This window comes from Oscarella lobularis, chromosome 8 (genome assembly GCF_947507565.1).
Source record: "Oscarella lobularis chromosome 8, ooOscLobu1.1, whole genome shotgun sequence".
NCBI classification, from domain to species: Eukaryota; Metazoa; Porifera; class Homoscleromorpha; order Homosclerophorida; family Oscarellidae; genus Oscarella; species Oscarella lobularis.
The window spans coordinates 183,881-203,192 of NC_089182.1; the positions used below are offsets into that span (position 1 = coordinate 183,881).

The following is a 19,312-nucleotide window of genomic DNA, read 5'->3' on the forward strand; positions in this document are numbered from 1 at the left end:
CAGAAAGAGCGTGCGCTACAAATCAGTTGAATTAATTAAAAACAACTTACTTTTTCCTAAGTGCGCGATAATTTTTCTTAAATATAAAAGGTCTCTATGCTTTCTTCTTTCGTCTTCCTCTAACAACTTGCCAACCATCATCATCACCACCACCACCACCTAGATAATAAATTCCTTATTCTAATTCTGATCATATTATATAAGCTAACTTGGAGTCGCTCGCTCTTCTTCCTTATTCGAAGATATTTGACAGTCCATAGGCTCTTCTTCATTTTCATCACTAGATGACGATGACGTCGCTTCATCTGCTTTCTACGTACGTATACAAGTATCAATACTGTATAAGATTCCCTTCCCACTGTACTCACTGAATGTTGAACAGAAACAGATGCTTGAAGAATTTCATCAGGAAATTTAGCTTGTAACCATGACATCAATTCGCGGTGAGCGCCTCTCGTCCACATGGAGAAGAGTGTATGAATATCGACAGACATCTAGCAAAATGTAGAGAGAGCAAGGCGAGCGTGGGCGTGGCATTCTCACTTGTCTCAAACTTCCATCTTCGATGACGACGTCGAATTCTTCGTACGTCAATTGAGTGAGATAATCTTCTATTTCGATTTGATCCAAATTGTCTAGAGGACGGCGTTTGAGCTACGTAGCGTCGCTTTGCACGAATAAAATCTCGCCATTTTCTCGTAGAATTTGTCCGACAGCTTCTGGCAGCCATTTCATCTTTTCTCTACTTTGCACGCCTCCAAATCCGTGTTCGACAGCCACTTTCAAAGCGGCCCACGATCCCAAAACGCGTCCCAATGCAGACACGAGAGAATCCATGCTTCTATTCCGTTAGCGTACGCTAGACGAGTAAGGAAAAGTCAGAGAGCGATGTCGCTACAACGAGTCAAGGAAGTTCGAGCATTTACGTCATCGCCAGCGAAAGCCAAACAAGGTGCGCAAACGTCCGTCGCACGCATGAATGCAAAAATGCTGAGACTTTGATTTTAGGAGCCGACTGTCATGACGTGCAAGATCAACACTGGATCAACGGATATCCGACGCCCGTTGCAAATCCCATGTCGCGATATCCTCAGGTACGCCGGCATTTGATACACAAAGGCGTGGCCCTCATTCTCCTCACGTGACGACTGCAGTACAAAGAATTTCGAAAATCGTGGGGAATCAATGCCCTCGGCTCCGTCATCGTCGAAGTCGAAGCAGATGACGGCACAATCGGTGTTGGTACGGTCGAATTGTCATCGATTGACAATGCAATTGATTTGGGGATGCAGGAGTGTCGATTGGAGGAGATCCAGCCTGCTACATTATCGAAAATCACTTGAGTCGCTTCGTCGAAGGACAACGCGTCACTGACGTCGAATTGATGTGGGATCAAATGTTTCGATCTACTTTGAATTACGGCAGAAAAGGATTACCACTGTAAGAGGCGGCCCTCTTTTTTTCCCCTGATCCCCCTTACCGGTTTCTCAGTCAAGCAATAAGTGCCGTCGATTTGGCTCTGTGGGATCTGCTTGGAAAACTAAGAAAGGAGCCCGTCTATGCATTACTAGGAGGAAAAACAAAGGTAATATGAAATCAAATACTAATCAATTACCCTTACGTGCTCTCTTCTAGGATCGTTTGCCAGTCTATTGCACAACAGCTCGTCCTGATCTTGCAAAAGTACAAAAAGTCCTATGCAGCACTCTTAATTAATCAATTAATAAGGGTTTTGGATTTGTGGGGGCTAAAGTTCCCCTTCCCTACGGCCCTCACGAAGGCGACCAAGGACTCATCAAAAACATTGAATTTTTCAAAGAAGCGCGCGAAAAAGTCGGACCTGATTTCCCATTGATGTAATTATCATAGGAACCCTCCTTCAATTAGAAATAAAGGCGTATTTCTAGGCTAGACTGCTACATGGGTCTCACCGCGCCTTACGCAATCAAGGTAGACGCTATGACCTTTTTAATTAATCTTAATTTTTTGGTGCAGTTGGCTCGATCTTTGAGTCCATACAACCTAAAATGGATGGAAGAATTTCTCCCACCTGATGATTACGCGGGCTACGCGCAAGTTCATCAAGCTCTCGCCGGCTCCGTTCTACTCACGACGGGTGAACACGAATATACAAGGCGAGTCCACCTAAATAAATAAATAAATAAATAAATAAAAGTCCTTATCCCCCAGGTACGGATTTCGACGATTGCTTGAGCCCAAGTGCGCCGATATACTTCAACCCGATATCACGTGGGTCGGAGGCATAACAGAATCAAAACGAATCATTGCCATGGCATCGGCTTACGACGTGCCCATCATTCCTCACGGCTCCAGCGTATTTTCGTATCACTTACAATACGCTTTCACCAATTGCCCTCTAGCTGAATACATCAATCTGAGCCCAAAGGTAAAGAAAACCCTATTAGGGGACTTGTCATTTATTTATTTATTTATTTTTGCTTTAGGCTGATTGCATTGTGCCTTACTTTGGCGGTCTTTTCCCTGATGAGCCACTTCCCCATGAAGGTTGGATTGATCTCGCCGACGATAAACCTGGATTCGGAGTGACTCTGGACAAGACAAGTCTCCACAGACCGTACTCTCGATCGGAGGAGCACGTCTCCAAACAAAGAAAATTAAACGGAGACAAAAAATCATTAGAAAAACCGCACATGCCGTTCTAAAAAGACGGTCAGCGAATTAACCTTAAAACTCAGTACTGTGATTCTTTTAGTAGTTGTTGCATCTGTTTGTGTCATTGCTCTTACTTATGATGTGAAGAAGGAGGAGGAGGAGGCGTTAGCACGTTCAATACCCCCTAGTATTACACACAAAGATACATTGGTACTCCCTTCTATTCTACGTCATACATCTCTCCCAAATGATTCCGCGAAATCGGACGCACTGGCTCCATACTGTACAGGCACATGACAGACAATCTGTGATGAGTATGACTATCCCTACTCACCTTGCTTTGAACACGCCGATCTGCTCCCTTTTCAACAAGAAAAGAGACGAGGTCCTTGTGACCATTCAGAGACGCTATCTACATGCATATCCCTAATCTATTTAATCATTTCTGATTTTTTCTTCCGAACCATTAGAGCAGTTCGTCCATCGCTGTCCTTTGCATCGATATCTGCATCGAAAGCGAGAAGAATGCGAGCGATTCCAACGTGTCCCGTCACCGCAGCTGAGATCAACATACACATAATAAATAATTAGGAAAAGGACACAAGCCTACCTGTTCTTATAAGAGGCGTCCATCCGGCTCCATCTCGCTCATCAACCTAAACATCATACAAATACCATAAAAAGAACGTTGCTAAGATTTTTGCATACAGGAACGCGATCTCGTATCAAATAAGCCACCATGTCTTCTTGACCCCCGTCGACGGCCCAATGGAGAGCCATCGAGCCGCCCTTGTCTCTGACGTCATAGCGAGCTCCGTGTTCCTTGAGCAATTGGACGACGTTGAGGTGACCGTGATAGCAAGCAATCATGAGGCTGAAGAAACAAAAGGAATAATACTAGAGAGACTGGTTTCATTGATTCTATAGAGTATACCTCGTTTTTCCACTTCCAGATGTATAATTCACGTCTGCTCCATTTTCCAGCAGCAACTTGGCAACACTATAAAGAAACATAGAAAATAAAAAAAAAACAATTTACTACTACTAATCACCTTTTGTAGCCTTTTTGAGCGACTGACATCAGAGCAGAAGATCCATATTTATCCGGTACATCAATAGGAACGTTTCTGTATTACACAGCTAGCAGAAATTCGCTCATTTTCCCCACTCAATCCCTCACCCAGCCGATACGACTTTCTTCACAGTCTCCATATCCCAATTGAGAACGGCTTTATGCAAATCTTCGCCAGACAAAGGCCGCTCTGTTATTCATCCGGCATAAAATTAAAAAAATAAAAGTGACATAAACTCTACTCGCTGTCGAAACGATAATTGGTTGACTAAATTCGCTACTTCCGTGCTCATTCGTCACTTGAAGTCGATAGCGATATTGAGATTGAGGTTCGAGTCCGTCGCTCACGGTACACCACTCGAAAATGCCACTGAATGGAAGAGGGAGCCCCCTTTGAGGATCCCCGCTTTACTCGTTAGCGTTTCTACCTATAAACGATGCGTTTTCGGCCCGCCGTTGTCACGGACATGCTCTCTTCTTCGACTGTGTACCGAATTTGCTTTTGGAGTCGCGACGAGGACGGCGACGGCTGGCGGCGTGGAGGATCGTTCGAATTCCAGTAGAGTTCGATTGTGTGGTGCGTCACTGTTCCCACGAAGGGGGGGTCTGGTTGCTGAGGCGAACGCTGCAAAAGCGGCGATCCTTTTCGAATAATAAAGCTATCGTGAAGCCATTTAGAGAGCTATGCGTTGCGTCGTACCGCCGTTGGGCCTGCCGTTGCTCATTTTTAGGACGTTTAGTTGTCCTAACGCGCGAGGATCGACGTCACTTTGCTTTTAATTAATCGATTAATCAAATATTCGTTAACACAATTAGCAATAATTTTAGCAGTACGCGATTGACTTTTAGAGCAATGCAATGCCGCAAGAATGACGATATTTTCCACGTAGTTTTGGTAGTCTAGGTCCTTCATTCCATGTCATCATTCGAAAATCCAACCAACTGAAACTCTGACAATAAAAAGTCCCAAGACGTTCACCAACAGCATATAACTTCGTATCATCAGAGACAACGTCAAGTGGACTCAAATCACTCTTCGCAGCACAACCACTCCACTTGCCCACTCTCGAGTCGAAGATATCAACATTACCCCGCTTACCTACGTGATAGAGACATTGTTCCTTTACAACGTTAGCGCCGTTCCATAAGTCATAGCCCAGAAAGCGATGATCATGACTACAGCATCCCAAAACAGGATCATAAGCATATGCTTCCTGATCCAGATATGCCAAAAAGACGAGCACCTGTCCGTTCATCGATAAAACGCCCTCAATATTTGTAACAGGACATCGTAAGTAATCGGGAAGCTCAATTTCCTGCCATACATTAGCACGAGGATCATAGCGCTCGCCAGCATAACTACCAAAAGCGTATATGGATCCGCAGCACTCCGCATAGGCGTTTCCCTTTCGAGCTTTTATCATATTTGGAACGTCCATAATCCAACGCCCTTCGCCTGCATCGTATCTCTCGACCGTCGCGCCTGAATTCCCCGTCGAGCCGCCCAAAACGTAGACGCTATCGCCGAGACTAACGACGCCCATTTCAGTGCGGCTTATGTTCAGTGGCGCAAATTTTATCCACTCGTTTCTTATTGGGCAATAGGACTCAACCCTGCTGTGCTCTTTGCTAGTAGTACTTCCGCGAATAGCCAATAGAGGAGATTTTCTTCCTATTCGAATAGCTTCGGACGACGTTCTGACACAGTTTCTTATGAAACGAGCACTGGCGTAATTTTCCCATCGTGTCAAGCTCTCGACGTCCGCTTCGGACAGAAAATAAAATCGGGTTGACTCCAAAAGCGTCGTCAAGGCGTCGCCACGATTTTTTAAATCGTAATTAATCCACTTTTCGATTATGGATATCACTTCCGATTCAGACTTGACGGCTAAATCATCCAATGATAATATTTGAGCGAGAACGTCGGCGGGTAGACTCAAAAAATCCTCGTCATCTGTCATTTTGGTGAGGTGAAATGCAACGCAACGATATGAAATCGTTTTCAATTCTTTGCAGTCGTACTGATCGGCGATTTTGGCCCACAAAAGGCAATTCGTCTCATTCACGCGTTCGATGAGAGCCCTCTCGCAAAATCCGACGACTTCGCCTAGTTGAAATAGATGCGCGCCCAGAAAAATCGCTTCGGCGTTCGACGTAGTGATGTGGATTATTCCCGTGTAGCAAAAGTCGACGAGAGACTTGAGGGGCTCCGGTTCGATGTCGGGAAGTCGGACGATCGATTCGCGACTTTCCAGCATGCCGCTTGTGAACATCGCTTCGAAATAAGGGCTTGCGATCGCGAGAACGAGTCGATGGGCTGGAATGCGGACTTCGCCAGCGCACGGCAAAAGAACGACGTCGCAGAGCGTTTCCGATGAGCGAAACGTGTTCATAGTCGAGAAGCACGTCGTTTTGTGCGTTAGAGACTTGCAGGTCCGTTCGTACGATTCCGTAGACATTTTTTGAAGACGCGTGCTGTTCCTGCGCACTGGAAGACCTTCCCGTATGGCTCTGTGTGTCGAAGAAGATCCTTCGTCTGATTGGGACGATGTCGAGGAAGAGGAGGAAGAGGAAGAGCCATGCCAAGACTTGTTCAGTTGCAAAATGTTCAGAAATGTCGAGGATATGTTAGAAAATTGCAAGGCTGTGCACAAATTTGACCTGAATGGATTTTTCAAGGCCAAAGGTAGTTTTCTTTGACGAAAGAAACGAAATATGATAAGGGTTCATCAAGGACTTGATTTCTACGGCCGAATCAAATTGATAAATTTCATCAGAAAATTGGTAATAAGAGATATCTGATCAGGAGATTTCAGATCTCTTTATCTGTAGAGTCCACGACCTATTGATGTTACTGACGCTGTGACCCCTTATCCGTGGGACGATGACACCTACCTGAAACCTGTTTTGGCACCTGATCCTCTTCTACATTGGGGTACTGTGGTATGATGTGACGTTGGGAGTCGTCTGGACTGCTTTTAGATTGTGGCAGCGACACTGAGGAGGAGGAGGAGGACAAAGATGCCCCAGACTTGGTAGATGAAAAGTCGACAAAGTAATTCTTCTCTTTTTCCTAGTAAATTGGATTAATTATAAGCCAGATCCAGTGATGTGAGAGCAGTGGAGGAGGAACTGGTGGAGGCAAGATGCCAATTGGATAGAATGAAGTAGGCCCGTCATCACTCTTCATTTTCATTCTCATCAGTTTTATCCTCCAGGCATTTTGTTCAAGAGCTAGTGACGGAAAATTCAAGGAAGCCAACGTAAGTTTTCTTATACCTCTATTTGACGTATTGGCAATTTTGTTTCAAGAGAGCCTCACGTTGACGATGATGACAGCTACTTTGAGTCTTACTCCCATTTTGGAATCCACCGAGAAATGCTTCAAGTACTGACAAAGAAGCACACTAATAAAAATATTATTGCGTATTAATTAAGGACAAAGTGAGAACTGAGGCATACCGAGATTTCATGACTTTAAACAAGGCTCTCTTTCAAGATAAAGTAAGAAAAAGACCTCCTCTTAAGACAGATTCTAATAGTCTATACAGATTGTTCTGGATGTGGGTTGTGGAACGGGAATTTTGTCTATGATTGCGGCTCAGTGCGGAGCCAAGAAAGTCATAGGTGTGGACAATTCAGATATACTTTACAGTGCTATAGAAATTGTCAGGTAAGGGCAAACAACCATCTCTTACTAATAATCATTATTGGTATACTAGAGAAAATAAATTAGAAGAGACTGTGGATTTAATTAAGGGCAAAATTGAAGAAGTCGAGCTTCCAATTGACCAGGTTTGCTATTCCTAATTAAGGCTCAATCTTCTATTGTCTTTTTAGGTTGACATCATAATCTCAGAGTGGATGGTAAGGGTAATAAATACAGTGGTATTCATATAGGTGACAGCTCTACTTCAGGGATATTTTCTTCTATTTGAATCAATGCTAGATTCTGTTTTGTTTGCCAGGGACAAATGGCTTAGTCCGGGCGGAAAAGGTGAGGCGAGTTCGTGTTAATTCAAAAGCATTATGTCTTTGCTACGGTAGTATTTCCTGACAAGTGCTCACTACACTTGGTAGCCATCAATGATGATCAACTTTGGAAGAATCACATTGGTTACTGGGACGACGTCTACGGTTCGTTATTGGGGGAATAATCTTATTAAAATTTGACGTAATTTTCTAGGGTACAAGATGAGCTGCATGAAAAAGGCTGCCATCACTGAAGCTCTGATTGACGTCGTCAATTCAGATACAGTGATGACAGATTCGTGTATAGTCAAGGTAGGGGCCGCTATTCAAAGCGAGCGAATAGAATAATGCTCTGCTCGCAGGAAATCGACATTTGCAAAGTTTCTGGGCAAGAATTAGACTTTGAAGCTGACTTTCAGTTACAAGTCGTGAAGGAAGGGATGTGCACGGTAGGCAAATAAAAGGCCATAGAAGAAGAAAGCCTCTATTGCCCCTTAGGGTCTTGTAGGATATTTTGAGGCGGAATTCAATGGAGATGTCAAGGTATGTATGTACCTCGGATTTTCTGCGTGTTCTCCTTGATCTTCTCTCAGATTGCGTTCAGCTGCTCGCCGTCTCACAGTCCAACTCACTGGAAGCAAACGGTTTTCTTGCTGCCTAAACGAATGCAATTATTCAAAGGTACGTGCGTTTATGTACAGCATATGCTCATCTCTGTCTTGGTTAGGAAAGATTATTGAAGGAAGACTCGGTTGTAAGAGGAATCTTGCTTATCGTCGTTCTCTTGACATTCAATTGAACTTCGTTGGTTTGCCTGGCTATACTATTAAATATTGCATTGCATGACGTATATTTCATTGACGGACAACAGCACATGCACATTGTGTAAGGGATTAATCTAGATTTGCTCTCCTGTTTTACCAGCTTTTCCTGTCCTTTTCATTCGCTCAACTCGACGTTGTCGTCGTTGTTCACGTTCCAGTCGCCTGGTACTTTTTATTTGCTCAAGTCGATGACGCAATTGTTGTCGCGATTGTTGTTGTCGCGGTTGTTGTTGTCGCGGTTGTTGTTGTCGCGGTTGTTGTAGTGACAGCTTTTCTTCATAATCTTCGAGGCAGAGGAGACTCGGACTGATGACAGTTACCTATAAAAAGAATAAGTGGCCTCTTGTAATAGCTTTCACATTAGGATTACTGGAGTACGTAAGGTACCAGCATTAGGCAGCTAGTAGAGTCTTATAGTTATACTATTTCCCTCTCAGTGCAACAAGGACTCATGCAACCGCTCGCTCAGCTGTTATACAGTAGGTACCCAACATCCAGTTTTCTATGTAGTTGCACCACTACCCTTTGCTAGGTACAGCATGCCAAACAGTATCATTAAATTACGGTCGAGCCTCTAGTTTAGAAGCTATTACGGTTTTTAACATATACAGTACATGTATTTCTAACCGTGTAGCTCGAAATAATTTCACGAAACGAATCCCGGCTGTCTTCAATTGCAATTTTAACGATGTCTTGAATGAACTTTGAAGGTGACGGTTCAATTCCAAGAATAGCAGCAGACCTGTTTAAAAACTTGCTCAACGGCAGAAAGATTGCAAAAGTTCTACCTTCGAGACTCTGATGATTCGACTTCACATGCGCCAAAACGTCCTCCGTTAATGTATCTCCTCACGAAGGATGCGTGACAAAGTACTTCGCAAGTTGCTCTAATTGTGTCATCCAGTCTGTAACTGCGTTCAATCTTCTTCACAACAGTTGATGTCCCTAAAGAAATACGCTGTAAACATAAAATCTTCTTCCTAATCCAAAGTAGTCACATCTCTTGATAAAGTCATCAATGCCACGATTCTTTTCAAGCCCTATTTGACAGTACTTCTCTTCTAGTGCTTCAGCGAATCGTCCTAAACATACAAATTGAACCTACTTTGTGAACAAAATACTACTTACGAAGACGAGATGAAATGTCAATTAGCAAATTCTCTTCCGAAACATACGTGAGTGTCAGAGGGCAATCATTTACTTCCTGTTCATTTAAATCATGAATTTTCACAACAACTGTTCCAGGCTGCTCCTTCGCTACAGTACGCGTGAGCTCTTTAAAAAATAAAATCTGTAATAAACAGTAAAGTATTACGTGGCGCTTTGATTGTCAAGCAAGGCTGTCCAGCCCAAGACATTTCACACACAGCCTCTATCCTCCCCATCCCGTCGGGAAATGTCACCCAATACGTAGTATCTTCTTGCAGTGTAGAGCAAATAACTGTAACATTATCCCCCTAAACAACAAAGCAAATCCAACATCAAGTGCACCTACAAAACGTCACGCTATTGCACCTGCAAAGACGACTCGTTTGGTTTAATATAGCAGGTAGACGACGATACTGTTGCTGCTGCCAAACAGTGTACAAAAATTCTGGTTTAGCCCCTACACGGCGATAATAATACCGTACATGCGTCTTTCAGTGCTGTTTCTTGCACATCATTTTCTGTTTCGATGCCAGAATCTACACCAAAAACCTTTTAGTGCATCCTGATTTAAAAAATGAACGCCTCCGAGTCGGTGCGCCACCTAATCTCATAGTTTCTCCTGTTTGAGTCGCCACATCACTAACGAACGGAAGGCTAAATACTAGCCCTACAGTACTGCGTTTCTCTCACCCTTCTTGAAGTTCCGGAAGTGGCAGGTGCTCAAGTTCTGAAAGAAGGCACGGCCATATAAATGGCTCCTGTGATTCCCACCCGGAAGACTCATCTCCTATTTTAGCATTCATGGACGGTGCAGTTAAAAGCTGAATGTCTGCAACACCAACTGCGTTTTTCTCGCCTTTCAGGGAGAACACAGCTACTCACTTTGTGACGAAGAAAGATTCTCACCATCCACTGGCTCTTGAGATTCATACCCGGAAGTTCCCTCTCCTGTTTCAGCACTAATGAACAATGCAGTTGAGGCCTGAATGCCAGCGTCTACAGCACACCAACTGCGTTTTTATTGCCTTACAAGGAGAAACAGGTACTCACTTTGTGATGAAGAAGGATCCTCACTTTCCACTGGCTCTTGAGATTCGTACCCAGAAAATTCCTTGGAGGGACAAAAACATAAAAGAAGCCAACCGAAGAGGAGCACTCTGTAATACTTGTCTCTTTGAGCAAGACACAGGCGAAAGCGACTTCCTTTTGCGTTGAAAATCGTTAGATGACTTGCCGCTTTTTTGGAGCACGTAATGATCATCGTACAGTTTGAGTACGATTTCGTACGTAGGAGGACTACCGTTGACTTTCTCATGGTGAACAGCAATGCGCTGATCAAGGTACGAAAAATACTCCTGTCGCTTTCCATCTCGATGCTGCCTGTTGAACTCGTTGATGACCGCTTTGCGATCGTTAATCCGCAGCTGCATCGTCATTCCTTGTTCATCTGACGCCGTTGTAGCGACGGAGAACGCATCAGGAGTTGACTGAAGCATCCCGGCTAGAAACTCGGCAACTTTTTCATTAGGGCGCTTTCCGAAGGGCGAGTTTACGCCCCTGAGAGCGTCAATAAGGATGTTATTCGCCGACATGGCGGTTCATTGTCTATCGAACCGAGGCGACGACGCAACTGCGCAGTGCACAAAACAACCACGCTTGTGTAAAGCAGTTAGAAGACTGGAGTTCTAAGTCACGTGATAAACTTAGAAGTCCAGACTTCCAACTGCGCGCGTGCACTATGACGTGAGGGACTCTCGGGAGGGGCCTAGGGAGGAGGGCCCGCCAATTCCTTTCCCGCTGGGCACGTGTACTACGAAGTCTGGACTCCAAAGTGCCAACTCTAGAGTTCTAACTGACACACCCAAACCGCTACTATAAAAGCAACGCTCACTGTGCAAACGTGCTCATTTGTTCCTACCATGGCCATTGCTTACACCTCAACACCCCGTAGTCCGATTCAACAGCAAATCAAACCACGACAGCCAATAATAAAGGCCAAAAATTGCGTTATTCGAGTGAAAAGTCGGTTCCCCACTAACCCAAGGCATGCATGCTGCACAAGTCCGAGTCAGTGTATCCTAGATGTATGTGTTCATCATCCTGCTAACTATTCTCTACCAGAGAACATCAATCATCAACTAGAACAAGCCCTACTAATCAACAAAAGGCGAAGCAAGCTCTATCAATTCCTTGCTACCCAGCTCGAGTCTGGAATTTTCGTTCAAGCCAGAAACCTGACCCAAACGACAGCCGAGCTGGTCGTCCTTAATCCCATCGCTCTCAGTAAAGAATGGGAAAAATTCGTGCCACAAAAACCGAAACCCCCTGGCTACTTCCTCCGAAGAGTGCTGGGGAAACAGTGCAAGAAACTTCCAAGTAGCCCATACCAGCCATCATTTCAAATAAACTTTTAGAACTGACTACTGTTTGTGTCCGCTCACTATTATGAATTCATTATTGCATGTGAACGCAAATACAGATCCGGGACAGCAACCCGTAGTACGAGTAGAAATGACTCTATTTTACGCTCGCACAACCATACGTCCTCCTCTCTTCTCAATCTACGCCTTCTTTAAACGTTTCTATGCAACGGCAATCCGCAGCGACTCGTACGCGAGCAGATATCGCGAGGAACAGGCACTAAGCGAAGACGCCGAGAAATGCAACGCAGCCAAAGCCGACCCAAACGCCCGCATCCTCCTATTCTACAACCTCAAACCCCTACTAATAAAACTCAGGGAATACACCAGCGTAACAAAGTGGCATCTATACAAAGGCGATGAATAGATATCCTGTTAGGGAGAGACTATTAATTAATGTCTCTTCTAGATATCGTCCAGATGGACATTATAGCCAAATCCGAGGCGTACAAAACGCGCATAGGAGAGAGCGTTTTTGTTGGCCTCTCGGACGAAGGTCACCCCATGTTTGCAGCCGAGCTGACAGCAAACAAGGAGAACGCGACCAGAGAGGAGACAGAAAAATTCGAGAAACGACTGGGAGGCTATTTCAACAGCATACAAGTTCCCATCGTTTCAGAGCCCACAAGACAATGGAGCTCATTAGCAATACGGGTAAAAGATAGCAAGAAAATTTCAAAAAGACTCTATAGTCTTCGGTTTTCTAAGGCCTACTCGTTGCTAAGGTGGAATCGAGAGCACTGCTATTCTAGTCGAAGTGGACAGAGAACAGAACGACTGACGTCAGGACACGTGCAAAAATGCCCGTCCACAGACGAGACATTTTATCCCCAGGTCATTAATTAAATTAATTAATTAATAAAAATATTCGCTATGTTTTTTCTTACATAGATCTCACCTATTGTGATTGTTCTTCTTACGCACGAGGATCGATGCCTTCTCGTTCGCCAGTCGCGCTTTCCTCCGCGTATGTACAGCGCCGTCGCCGGTTTTTGCAACGTCGGCGAATCGATCGAGGATGCGGCGCGACGCGAGCTCGCCGAAGAAGTTGGACTTTGCGCGAAGAGCGTGCGCTACGTGGGGAGCGAAAGCTGGCCCGCCCCCGTGCCGCAAATCATGCTCGGATGCGTTGCGGCGCTCGACGCCGACGTCACGCCCTTTTCCGAGTCTATCGATATCGACGAAAAGGAGATCGAGACGGCAAAGTGGTTTCGAAGGGACGAAATCGCCGCTGTGCTGAGAAATCCGTGGGGTGGAGTCGACGAGACGCGTGCGATAAATATCCGGGTTCCGCCGAAATTTGCTGTAGGTAATTTGCTGTTGAGAGAGTGGGTGAGAGAGGGCGCCCAAAAGCGTTTTTTATAAACAGAAGATGCTAAAACTTGTAGTAACTTCACCCATACAAAAATAATGTCCAGCATTGAAACTGGTTATGATAACCAGACGGTAATATATGAGTAAGACAAAGGGGGGAAAAATACGAAATATTTACAATCTTCTCGAAGAGACCCTTTACGCACCGCTGACAACGCTACTACGTAGCACGTAGAACCTTACACACGTCGTCGACTGCGTTTAGACCCTCGAAAAACGGTATGAGCTCGAGCAGCTCGCGATCTTCGGGGTCCTCGAACCACGAGGCTACGGGAACCTGCACGAAACGCCAAATAGGAAAACGAGTAAATAATCACGTGTGCGCGCGCGACATACCGCGTTGTCGGGGTGAAAAAGATACGACGCGGGCGAGTTATCGAGGATGATCGTCGACTTGAGAGGCCGTCCGAGTTTACTTAGATCCTAAATCAATGCTTTTAAAAAAAAAATGGGGCCCCATTCGGGGGTTCCGTTACGCACCTTTACGTAATTGCCGCGATGGTAGACGCACGCCTCGCGAAATAAGCGCGCGCGAAAGCAGCCGTACTTATCGAGTAGATCGGTCACAGGATCGGCGTACTAAACACAGAACAGAACGCCTATCGGGAGAGAAACCCGATCTCATTCATCGCATACCTTAGCGAGACTAGCCGTAAATAAAACGCATTCGTACAATTCGGCCATACGTTTCAAAAACTCGTCGACGTAGGGCCGTTTGAGCACGTACACCTTGGGAGCGCGCGAGAAAAGGGAAGGGAACCACTAACACGCCGCAGCTAAACAAACGGAAGACGATATCACCTGATGAACGGTACCGTCGATTTCGACGGGTACGACAAAATCTGCATTGTGAACCGGCTTGTCGATAGAGGGAAAAAAATGACTTAGGTATAGTGTCTTCGCACGTACGAGTCTCTCCCTACCTTGAACGAACTGTGAACGAGCGTTTCGTCGAGATCGATCACTAGACACTTCTTGCTTTTGTCCCGCACTTCCGGCAGAAGAAATTTGCCCTGATGATTCACCTAAGAAAAGGAGCGCGCGTAGAGTCGCGAACCGGAAAGAAAAATCGACAGCGGGGAGAAGCCACACTGGAGAGAGAACTCTCTCGGAGAGAGCGTGGGAACTTCCCGTAAAGAACGAACCCCGCCTCCTTCTAATCTGAGCGCGCAAGAAAGCCGTTGGGATAGAGAGACTCACCTTAGGCGACGGCGGCGTTTCGGTGAAGGACGACGTACGTTTCCGGCCGCCAAAGCAGCAAAGAAGCGCCGATAGGAAACCGCTCTTACGCGATCGAGCCGGCGCCGCGTCAGCGCTCACGTTGACGCTGCCTGCGAGCGAAGAAAATTAGCAACACGAGCGCGCGGGCGTCGAGGCGCCTCGTCGTTTTATTTATAACGTACCGTTCAGAGCGGTGGGGAATCCGTGCAACGGTTCGTCCTCTTTTGATACCTGCGTTATCACGTCCATCGCGTCGAGATGGCCCCCCCGAAGCGAGAACGATTTCCTGTGCTTCGATTCGCCCTCCGGGGAACGGTGAGAGCGCGCGTGCGAGGAAGGGAATGAGTTCGAATGAAGGACTCGGGCTTCTTCGCGTTAGCGGCTGCGTCGTAGCTCGCTTTGCAGATGAGGAGAGGGCTCACACGACGGAATGCAAATCAAAAGCATCACGTGACAAGCAGCCAATTAATTATATACAGACTTGAGAACAGAAATCCACGAGCAAAAATTCTTCTGTAGTGTAGACGATAGAAATACCATTTTAACCACCTCGCCCCGTTTTCGTTCATTCTCGACGCAAATTGTCCAGTCTATAATATTAAAATTAAAATACCCACAAGAGTCATTAGACATTTATTACCTTGCTTGGAGATCGGCGTCGGCGGCACCGCTCTCCGCCCCCACGGCTGCCGTCGCTTGAGGCGTCGCCTTTTTCTTTGCCAGAGGATCTCCCACACCCCCAATATCAAACAACTAAAAAAATCCCTATATAAGTATATCTGATTTTTTCCCTCCCTTACTTTGTCTGTGAGAGTGAGTCCCAGCTCGTCGAAAACTTGCTGCACGATGGCTTCCCTGTTGTGTAATACAAGTAAATCTCATCGACTCTTGGACGGATACAGCTAATTGGTTTTACCCTTCCTCTTCGTCCTCTTCCTCTCCAATGACGTCATCAACGGCGTCACTCATCATCTCCTCTTTCATATCCATTATTTCCGTCTGTTTTAGAAAAAAATATGGAGTGAATGGGAAATTGAAGGCTGGATACCTGTTTTTCAAATTCCATCATGATTTTCTGTATTTGAGGCAAATTCATCTGCTTGTTCATTGTAGCCATAGCCTACAAAAAAAAACACCAATAAAAACCGTCAATTGTCAAAATTTTATTCTCTTACCTTAGTGACTCCTTTCATAGCAGAAGCCATCTGCGCAGTAGACCTCAAAGTCTACACACATAAAATCAAATAGATTCCTAGACTATGATCTCATAGCTCTAACCTGTATCTTCAAAGATACGGCCTGTATGTTGGCCTTCATCAGAATAAATTTCTTCACGTAACGACGCGTTCGAACGAGATCTTTAGCCATGATTCTGACTGCTTCCTACATTTTATAAGGTCTTGAAACTGAGATCGCAGTTATTTTTTTTCTTCGCTATCTACCATTTGTCCCTGCTTCGCCATTTTCTTTATATCGGCTATAACTTTCTTTTCCTGTGATTCCAGTTTATTCTTTTCGCGATCGAGTTCCCTTTTGCGTGCGTTAGAGCGCGATTCGGTTCGTTTTGACGCGAGTTTACCTGATGGTCTTGTTGAGGGCCCTCTGATTCTGTTTGAGGATTTCTTCTGGCGTCTTTCGCTTGCCAAAAAGCCACGACATCATCGTCTTGCAAGCAAACTGCTCTCAAAAGGGTCACAAGATCGCGAGAATTAGAAGAAAGTGATGTCACTACTGCTAGTGATGTCACTGTCGGCGCCCGGATAATCAACCCCCGGATAGACGCCTCGGTGGTCATGAGACAAATTCTTCCCCATCCTCGTCCCATTCACTACTACGGAGCAAAATTCATGGGAGCGACGATGTGGTTTTGGATTTTATGGCGTCTGAAACACGATTGGCCCGAATTGATCGTCAGTTTGCACCTCTTTCGCTCGTACGACGCCTTTTGATCGTTTCTTTTCACTCAGGGTCATCATCACGCCATAAAAGACGAAAAAGGCGATCACTAACGTGAAACAGAAAAAGAGGGAACCCCAAACGAATTCGGAGAACTGCAGTAGTAAAAATACTGTGTTTTCTAAATACGCGATAAGAATAATAATAAGAATATGAACAAAAAGTGAAGTGGTGAAATCCGGCATACCAGATGCAACCAAAACCCATTCAATATACATAGTAGTTAAAATCACAATTCATCCATACTGGCAGAAGTCTAAAGAAAATCAATAAAAATTAGACAAGTGTATAGGATTAGAACTCGCCAATATTCCGCTATCGTAATGATCCGTATTCGTCAGTCCATGATACGTACTTGCTTTGGGGAGAGTCGCCATGGTGATAAAATGAGGTCGAGATGAACCAAAATCACCAGGAAGTGACCTCACAGCCAATATTTCACCATCATCGTCTTCTTCATCCTCATCCTCATCGTTTTCGTCTTCGTCATCAGTTTTTTCTTTGTCCTCCTCCTCGTTTTCCGCTTTCCTCTCTTCTCTGTCTTCATTCGTTGCCATGCCACTGTCGGGGGAGAGGATCTGATGCATTTCCGCTTCGATGACGACCTGTTGCGCTCCTCCGGGCGGCGGACCGTCCACTTGCGGTGGCGACGACGACTTTCTTTCCTCCCTAAGGCACGTGCACGTGCGTCCTTGACAGATGAGACACATTGGTGACTTGTTTTCGAACAAGATCACTTCGCAGCTCGACGCGCTGCCTATGCTTTCGCGTCGAATGCGAGAATTGACCGGTAAGGGGGAGTCGGGGTCAAGGAACTGAAATGGGAGGCATCCAGTTGGATGATACGCTGCTAGAGCTTCGGAACTAGAAGCAAAGGGGCTCTACATTGAACCCTAGGCTTTAGTGCGTAAAGTACCTCGGTTTTTTCTTGGGACTTATTCTCTTTTGATGCGGTTTAGCCTTGGAGCCTCGTCTCTTTGCTCCTTTGCCGTATAATTCAACCTTCTGCAGTTCGCATTCTCTCCTTAACGAATAGAATAAGAATTAGAGTCAATATCTTTCTAAAATACTGACTTGTCAAGATCTCTCTGCTTCTGTTCTAGCTGTTCCATGCACGTGTTTAGCTCGAGATACAGACGATTTGTCGATGTCAATTTCTTTTCATACATAGCTCGAATATCTTCCACTTGTCTAACATTTAGGTGAGTCTAATTAAAAGAGCAATTTTTATTTTCTTTTTTTACCTTAGTTCTTCTTCTCGACGTCGGATCAGCTCTTCGTCTAGCTTTTGCATGTGGGTTCCATCAGTTCTCATTTTCACGAATTGCTCTTTGATTTCTTCACGCCATGAAATCTGAAAGAATCAGTCATCTATATAAGGAGATAAAGGCGGGGGATCAGACTGCACCTGAGACTTGAAAAAGGTGTTCTCCGGTATGGGAAGAAAATCAGAAGCGGCAATTTCAAGATGCATCAAAATCTGCCGAAAATTAGGCCGATTTTTCGGCCGACTTTGCCTAGAAATAAAAAAATAGAAATAAGTTTCAGAGATATTATAGGGCACCCTTACCAGCACTGCTTCATGATCAACTGAAACCCGTGAGGGCAAGATGAGGGAACTGGAAGATGAATCGACTCACTGCCAACTCCCCAAATAATAGCAGAAGAATCAACACCCTAAAAAAATCAAGTCTTAATAAAAGTACTCATATCTTATATATCTTACCTTATATGGAATTTCTTGAGTCAATAATTCCCACAGAACGACCCCGTATGACCAGACGTCAACTTTTTCTGAGCAGAGTTCATTTCGAATGACTTCTGGCGCCATCCAGGCCACGGTCCCAGCAAACGACATCCGTGTGCTATTATCACCCAACTCCCTTGCCGTACCAAAGTCAGAAATTTTCAAAATGTCACCAGAAGCAATGAGAACACTGAGACACTCAAAAATTAGATTTAATTAATCAAAAAAAGAGAAGACATTACTTTGGCGATTTTAAATCTCTATGAAGAATTTTCTTCGAATGCAAATAATGCATACCATTTGCAATCTGTTTCGCCCAATTGAGAACAGTAGGAGGAGCCAGTCGTCGTCCACTCTTCAAAGCGTCATAGAGCGGCCCTTCGGAGCAATACTCCATGACGAGACAATAGCACGGCGCTTGAGTACAAACACCCCTAAGAATAAATAAATAAATAAATAAATAAATAAATTATTCATTTTTTTACCTGAATGCGACGATGTTGGGGTGTTTCAAATTTCTCAAGTGCTTGATATCGGTCTCTTTCTCGTGTCGGACTTTCTTGACGGCGACTTGATCGCCTTCGTAGACGCCGAAAAAGACGACGCCCTGCGCGCCGCTTCCGACCCACTTCAGCTCGCGAATGTCGTCGAATTTGATTTCCCATTCGTCCGTTTCGTCGCGCTTCGACGTCGTCGAGCCGGCGCGATGCGAGAGGAGGTGAAGGAAGGGCTGGAAACATCGGTAGAGGCCGTCGAATATGGATCGATCGCTGCGCTGCGACGCGTTCTCGTCTTCGTCGTATTTACACGCGTCGAGGGAGGATAGATCGACGATTGTGCCGTCGTCGGTGCTCGCGCTGGCCGCCATCGCCAGCGAATGTGACAAAACGCCAACCTTATGAGATTCTTTGTGGTGAATGACGTAAGGTTCTATACGGGATTG

The 19,312-nt window shown here is 45.2% G+C and overlaps 10 protein-coding genes across 13 annotated transcripts; 3 read left to right on the forward strand and 7 right to left on the reverse strand.

Annotated features, from left to right (window-relative positions):
• Positions 1-53: 53 nt before the first annotated feature.
• LOC136189924 (pre-rRNA-processing protein TSR2 homolog) lies at positions 54-1,108 on the reverse strand. Its single transcript, XM_065977975.1, has 5 exons — positions 690-1,108; positions 544-635; positions 369-494; positions 210-312; positions 54-159 (listed from the first exon to the last, which is right to left on the reverse strand). The coding sequence occupies exons 1-5, from the start codon at positions 835-837 to the stop codon at positions 95-97; spliced, it is 534 nt and encodes a 177-aa protein (XP_065834047.1). The 5' UTR covers positions 838-1,108; the 3' UTR covers positions 54-94.
• On the forward strand, positions 836-2,825 carry LOC136189915 (L-rhamnonate dehydratase-like). The gene is made up of 11 exons (XM_065977965.1): positions 836-952; positions 1,009-1,094; positions 1,155-1,242; positions 1,293-1,440; positions 1,492-1,585; positions 1,636-1,683; positions 1,729-1,856; positions 1,908-1,950; positions 1,996-2,135; positions 2,191-2,407; positions 2,466-2,825. The coding sequence occupies exons 1-11, from the start codon at positions 889-891 to the stop codon at positions 2,682-2,684; spliced, it is 1,275 nt and encodes a 424-aa protein (XP_065834037.1). The 5' UTR covers positions 836-888; the 3' UTR covers positions 2,685-2,825.
• On the reverse strand, positions 2,509-4,539 carry LOC136189920 (fibronectin type 3 and ankyrin repeat domains protein 1-like). The gene is made up of 12 exons (XM_065977971.1): positions 4,407-4,539; positions 4,135-4,348; positions 3,949-4,076; positions 3,815-3,896; positions 3,687-3,761; positions 3,569-3,634; positions 3,343-3,508; positions 3,245-3,290; positions 3,099-3,193; positions 2,969-3,046; positions 2,871-2,915; positions 2,509-2,818 (listed from the first exon to the last, which is right to left on the reverse strand). The coding sequence occupies exons 1-12, from the start codon at positions 4,429-4,431 to the stop codon at positions 2,765-2,767; spliced, it is 1,074 nt and encodes a 357-aa protein (XP_065834043.1). The 5' UTR covers positions 4,432-4,539; the 3' UTR covers positions 2,509-2,764.
• On the reverse strand, positions 4,420-6,357 carry LOC136189912 (kelch-like protein 17). Its single transcript, XM_065977961.1, has one exon. The coding sequence runs from the start codon at positions 6,163-6,165 to the stop codon at positions 4,552-4,554; it is 1,614 nt and encodes a 537-aa protein (XP_065834033.1). The 5' UTR covers positions 6,166-6,357; the 3' UTR covers positions 4,420-4,551.
• Positions 5,743-8,573, forward strand: LOC136189913 (protein arginine N-methyltransferase 1-like). Of its 2 annotated transcripts, none has more exons than XM_065977963.1 (18): positions 5,743-6,392; positions 6,441-6,490; positions 6,539-6,641; positions 6,689-6,761; positions 6,814-6,873; positions 6,925-6,969; positions 7,019-7,094; positions 7,145-7,210; positions 7,258-7,379; positions 7,429-7,501; positions 7,547-7,573; positions 7,625-7,703; positions 7,754-7,843; positions 7,893-7,990; positions 8,041-8,127; positions 8,177-8,221; positions 8,272-8,359; positions 8,406-8,573. In XM_065977963.1, exons 1-18 carry the CDS (start codon positions 6,212-6,214, stop codon positions 8,522-8,524), a joined length of 1,482 nt encoding a protein of 493 aa, XP_065834035.1. In that variant the 5' UTR covers positions 5,743-6,211; the 3' UTR covers positions 8,525-8,573. The 2 variants fall into 2 exon arrangements, with proteins under 2 accessions (XP_065834035.1, XP_065834034.1); XM_065977962.1 differs by having other exon boundaries at positions 5,744-6,392; positions 6,808-6,873.
• LOC136189910 (uncharacterized) lies at positions 8,361-11,567 on the reverse strand. 3 transcript variants are annotated; one of them, XM_065977959.1, is made up of 13 exons: positions 10,818-11,567; positions 10,702-10,762; positions 10,534-10,647; positions 10,342-10,480; positions 10,253-10,290; positions 10,134-10,187; positions 10,018-10,073; positions 9,818-9,959; positions 9,631-9,759; positions 9,501-9,569; positions 9,291-9,447; positions 9,130-9,244; positions 8,361-8,822 (listed from the first exon to the last, which is right to left on the reverse strand). In XM_065977959.1, exons 1-13 carry the CDS (start codon positions 11,241-11,243, stop codon positions 8,577-8,579), a joined length of 1,746 nt encoding a protein of 581 aa, XP_065834031.1. In that variant the 5' UTR covers positions 11,244-11,567; the 3' UTR covers positions 8,361-8,576. The 3 variants fall into 3 exon arrangements, with proteins under 3 accessions (XP_065834031.1, XP_065834030.1, XP_065834027.1); XM_065977958.1 differs by having other exon boundaries at positions 8,362-8,822; positions 9,501-9,584; positions 10,018-10,070; positions 10,818-11,565; XM_065977955.1 differs by having other exon boundaries at positions 8,362-8,822; positions 9,501-9,584; positions 10,818-11,564.
• A 569-nt stretch (positions 11,568-12,136) lies between these two features.
• On the forward strand, positions 12,137-13,574 carry LOC136189919 (NAD(P)H pyrophosphatase NUDT13, mitochondrial-like). The gene is made up of 4 exons (XM_065977970.1): positions 12,137-12,427; positions 12,481-12,725; positions 12,780-12,905; positions 12,963-13,574. Exons 1-4 carry the CDS (start codon positions 12,163-12,165, stop codon positions 13,434-13,436), a joined length of 1,110 nt encoding a protein of 369 aa, XP_065834042.1. The 5' UTR covers positions 12,137-12,162; the 3' UTR covers positions 13,437-13,574.
• Positions 13,405-15,064, reverse strand: LOC136189921 (phosphatase Herzog-like). The gene is made up of 8 exons (XM_065977972.1): positions 14,849-15,064; positions 14,646-14,776; positions 14,369-14,470; positions 14,247-14,303; positions 14,082-14,174; positions 13,926-14,024; positions 13,782-13,868; positions 13,405-13,722 (listed from the first exon to the last, which is right to left on the reverse strand). Exons 1-8 carry the CDS (start codon positions 14,913-14,915, stop codon positions 13,606-13,608), a joined length of 753 nt encoding a protein of 250 aa, XP_065834044.1. The 5' UTR covers positions 14,916-15,064; the 3' UTR covers positions 13,405-13,605.
• Positions 15,065-15,097: 33 nt separating this feature from the next.
• On the reverse strand, positions 15,098-16,407 carry LOC136189922 (charged multivesicular body protein 2a-like). Its single transcript, XM_065977973.1, has 9 exons — positions 16,246-16,407; positions 16,109-16,196; positions 15,945-16,049; positions 15,842-15,892; positions 15,715-15,786; positions 15,583-15,665; positions 15,467-15,521; positions 15,307-15,419; positions 15,098-15,256 (listed from the first exon to the last, which is right to left on the reverse strand). The coding sequence occupies exons 1-9, from the start codon at positions 16,326-16,328 to the stop codon at positions 15,232-15,234; spliced, it is 675 nt and encodes a 224-aa protein (XP_065834045.1). The 5' UTR covers positions 16,329-16,407; the 3' UTR covers positions 15,098-15,231.
• Positions 16,408-16,718: 311 nt separating this feature from the next.
• Positions 16,719-19,286, reverse strand: LOC136189906 (mitogen-activated protein kinase kinase kinase 13-B-like). Its single transcript, XM_065977952.1, has 10 exons — positions 18,855-19,286; positions 18,612-18,803; positions 18,349-18,559; positions 18,193-18,299; positions 18,031-18,139; positions 17,867-17,976; positions 17,697-17,813; positions 17,539-17,646; positions 16,928-17,486; positions 16,719-16,878 (listed from the first exon to the last, which is right to left on the reverse strand). The coding sequence occupies exons 1-10, from the start codon at positions 19,235-19,237 to the stop codon at positions 16,852-16,854; spliced, it is 1,923 nt and encodes a 640-aa protein (XP_065834024.1). The 5' UTR covers positions 19,238-19,286; the 3' UTR covers positions 16,719-16,851.
• Positions 19,287-19,312: the final 26 nt, after the last annotated feature.

Bases quoted from the DNA above. Each gene is read 5' to 3' on its own strand.
- LOC136189906 (XM_065977952.1), bottom strand. From the start codon at position 19,237: ATGGCGGCCAGCGCGAGCACCGACGACGGCACAATCGTCGATCTATCC. The intron at 17,814-17,866 runs GTAAAAAAAGAA...CCTAAATGTTAG, and splicing joins CGTCGAGAAGAAGAACTAAG to ACAAGTGGAAGATATTCGAG. The intron at 17,487-17,538 runs GTACTTTACGCA...CTTTGCTTCTAG, and splicing joins AGTCCCAAGAAAAAACCGAG to TTCCGAAGCTCTAGCAGCGT.
- LOC136189913 (XM_065977962.1), top strand. From the start codon at position 6,212: ATGGCTCTGTGTGTCGAAGAAGATCCTTCGTCTGATTGGGACGATGTC. The intron at 6,874-6,924 runs GTAGGCCCGTCA...TTTATCCTCCAG, and splicing joins TGCCAATTGGATAGAATGAA to GCATTTTGTTCAAGAGCTAG. The intron at 8,128-8,176 runs GTAGGCAAATAA...ATTGCCCCTTAG, and splicing joins TGAAGGAAGGGATGTGCACG to GGTCTTGTAGGATATTTTGA.
- LOC136189922 (XM_065977973.1), bottom strand. From the start codon at position 16,328: ATGATGTCGTGGCTTTTTGGCAAGCGAAAGACGCCAGAAGAAATCCTC. The intron at 15,787-15,841 runs GTAAGAGAATAA...TTTTTTTTGTAG, and splicing joins CTATGAAAGGAGTCACTAAG to GCTATGGCTACAATGAACAA. The intron at 15,666-15,714 runs GTATCCAGCCTT...TTTCTAAAACAG, and splicing joins TGATGGAATTTGAAAAACAG to ACGGAAATAATGGATATGAA.
- LOC136189921 (XM_065977972.1), bottom strand. From the start codon at position 14,915: ATGGACGTGATAACGCAGGTATCAAAAGAGGACGAACCGTTGCACGGA. The intron at 14,175-14,246 runs GTGATATCGTCT...CGCGCTCCCAAG, and splicing joins TCGACGGTACCGTTCATCAG to GTGTACGTGCTCAAACGGCC. The intron at 13,723-13,781 runs GTATGTCGCGCG...CGTTTCGTGCAG, and splicing joins TTTTTCACCCCGACAACGCG to GTTCCCGTAGCCTCGTGGTT.
- LOC136189912 (XM_065977961.1), bottom strand. From the start codon at position 6,165: ATGTCTACGGAATCGTACGAACGGACCTGCAAGTCTCTAACGCACAAA.
- LOC136189920 (XM_065977971.1), bottom strand. From the start codon at position 4,431: ATGAGCAACGGCAGGCCCAACGGCG. The intron at 3,291-3,342 runs GTATGCAAAAAT...TATGATGTTTAG, and splicing joins TGATACGAGATCGCGTTCCT to GTTGATGAGCGAGATGGAGC. The intron at 3,194-3,244 runs GTAGGCTTGTGT...TGTTGATCTCAG, and splicing joins GACGCCTCTTATAAGAACAG to CTGCGGTGACGGGACACGTT.
- LOC136189910 (XM_065977955.1), bottom strand. From the start codon at position 11,243: ATGTCGGCGAATAACATCCTTATTGACGCTCTCAGGGGCGTAAACTCG. The intron at 10,291-10,341 runs GTGAGAGAAACG...TCCGTTCGTTAG, and splicing joins CTTCCGGAACTTCAAGAAGG to TGATGTGGCGACTCAAACAG. The intron at 9,960-10,017 runs GTGCAATAGCGT...TTTGTTGTTTAG, and splicing joins CAAACGAGTCGTCTTTGCAG to GGGGATAATGTTACAGTTAT.
- LOC136189919 (XM_065977970.1), top strand. From the start codon at position 12,163: ATGACTCTATTTTACGCTCGCACAACCATACGTCCTCCTCTCTTCTCA. The intron at 12,726-12,779 runs GTAAAAGATAGC...CGGTTTTCTAAG, and splicing joins GGAGCTCATTAGCAATACGG to GCCTACTCGTTGCTAAGGTG. The intron at 12,906-12,962 runs GTCATTAATTAA...TTTCTTACATAG, and splicing joins ACGAGACATTTTATCCCCAG to ATCTCACCTATTGTGATTGT.
- LOC136189915 (XM_065977965.1), top strand. From the start codon at position 889: ATGTCGCTACAACGAGTCAAGGAAGTTCGAGCATTTACGTCATCGCCA. The intron at 1,857-1,907 runs GTAATTATCATA...GCGTATTTCTAG, and splicing joins GGACCTGATTTCCCATTGAT to GCTAGACTGCTACATGGGTC. The intron at 2,136-2,190 runs GCGAGTCCACCT...CTTATCCCCCAG, and splicing joins GGTGAACACGAATATACAAG to GTACGGATTTCGACGATTGC.
- LOC136189924 (XM_065977975.1), bottom strand. From the start codon at position 837: ATGGATTCTCTCGTGTCTGCATTGGGACGCGTTTTGGGATCGTGGGCC. The intron at 636-689 runs GCGAGATTTTAT...GCCGTCCTCTAG, and splicing joins ACAAATTCTACGAGAAAATG to ACAATTTGGATCAAATCGAA. The intron at 495-543 runs GTGAGAATGCCA...ACATTTTGCTAG, and splicing joins AAGATGGAAGTTTGAGACAA to ATGTCTGTCGATATTCATAC.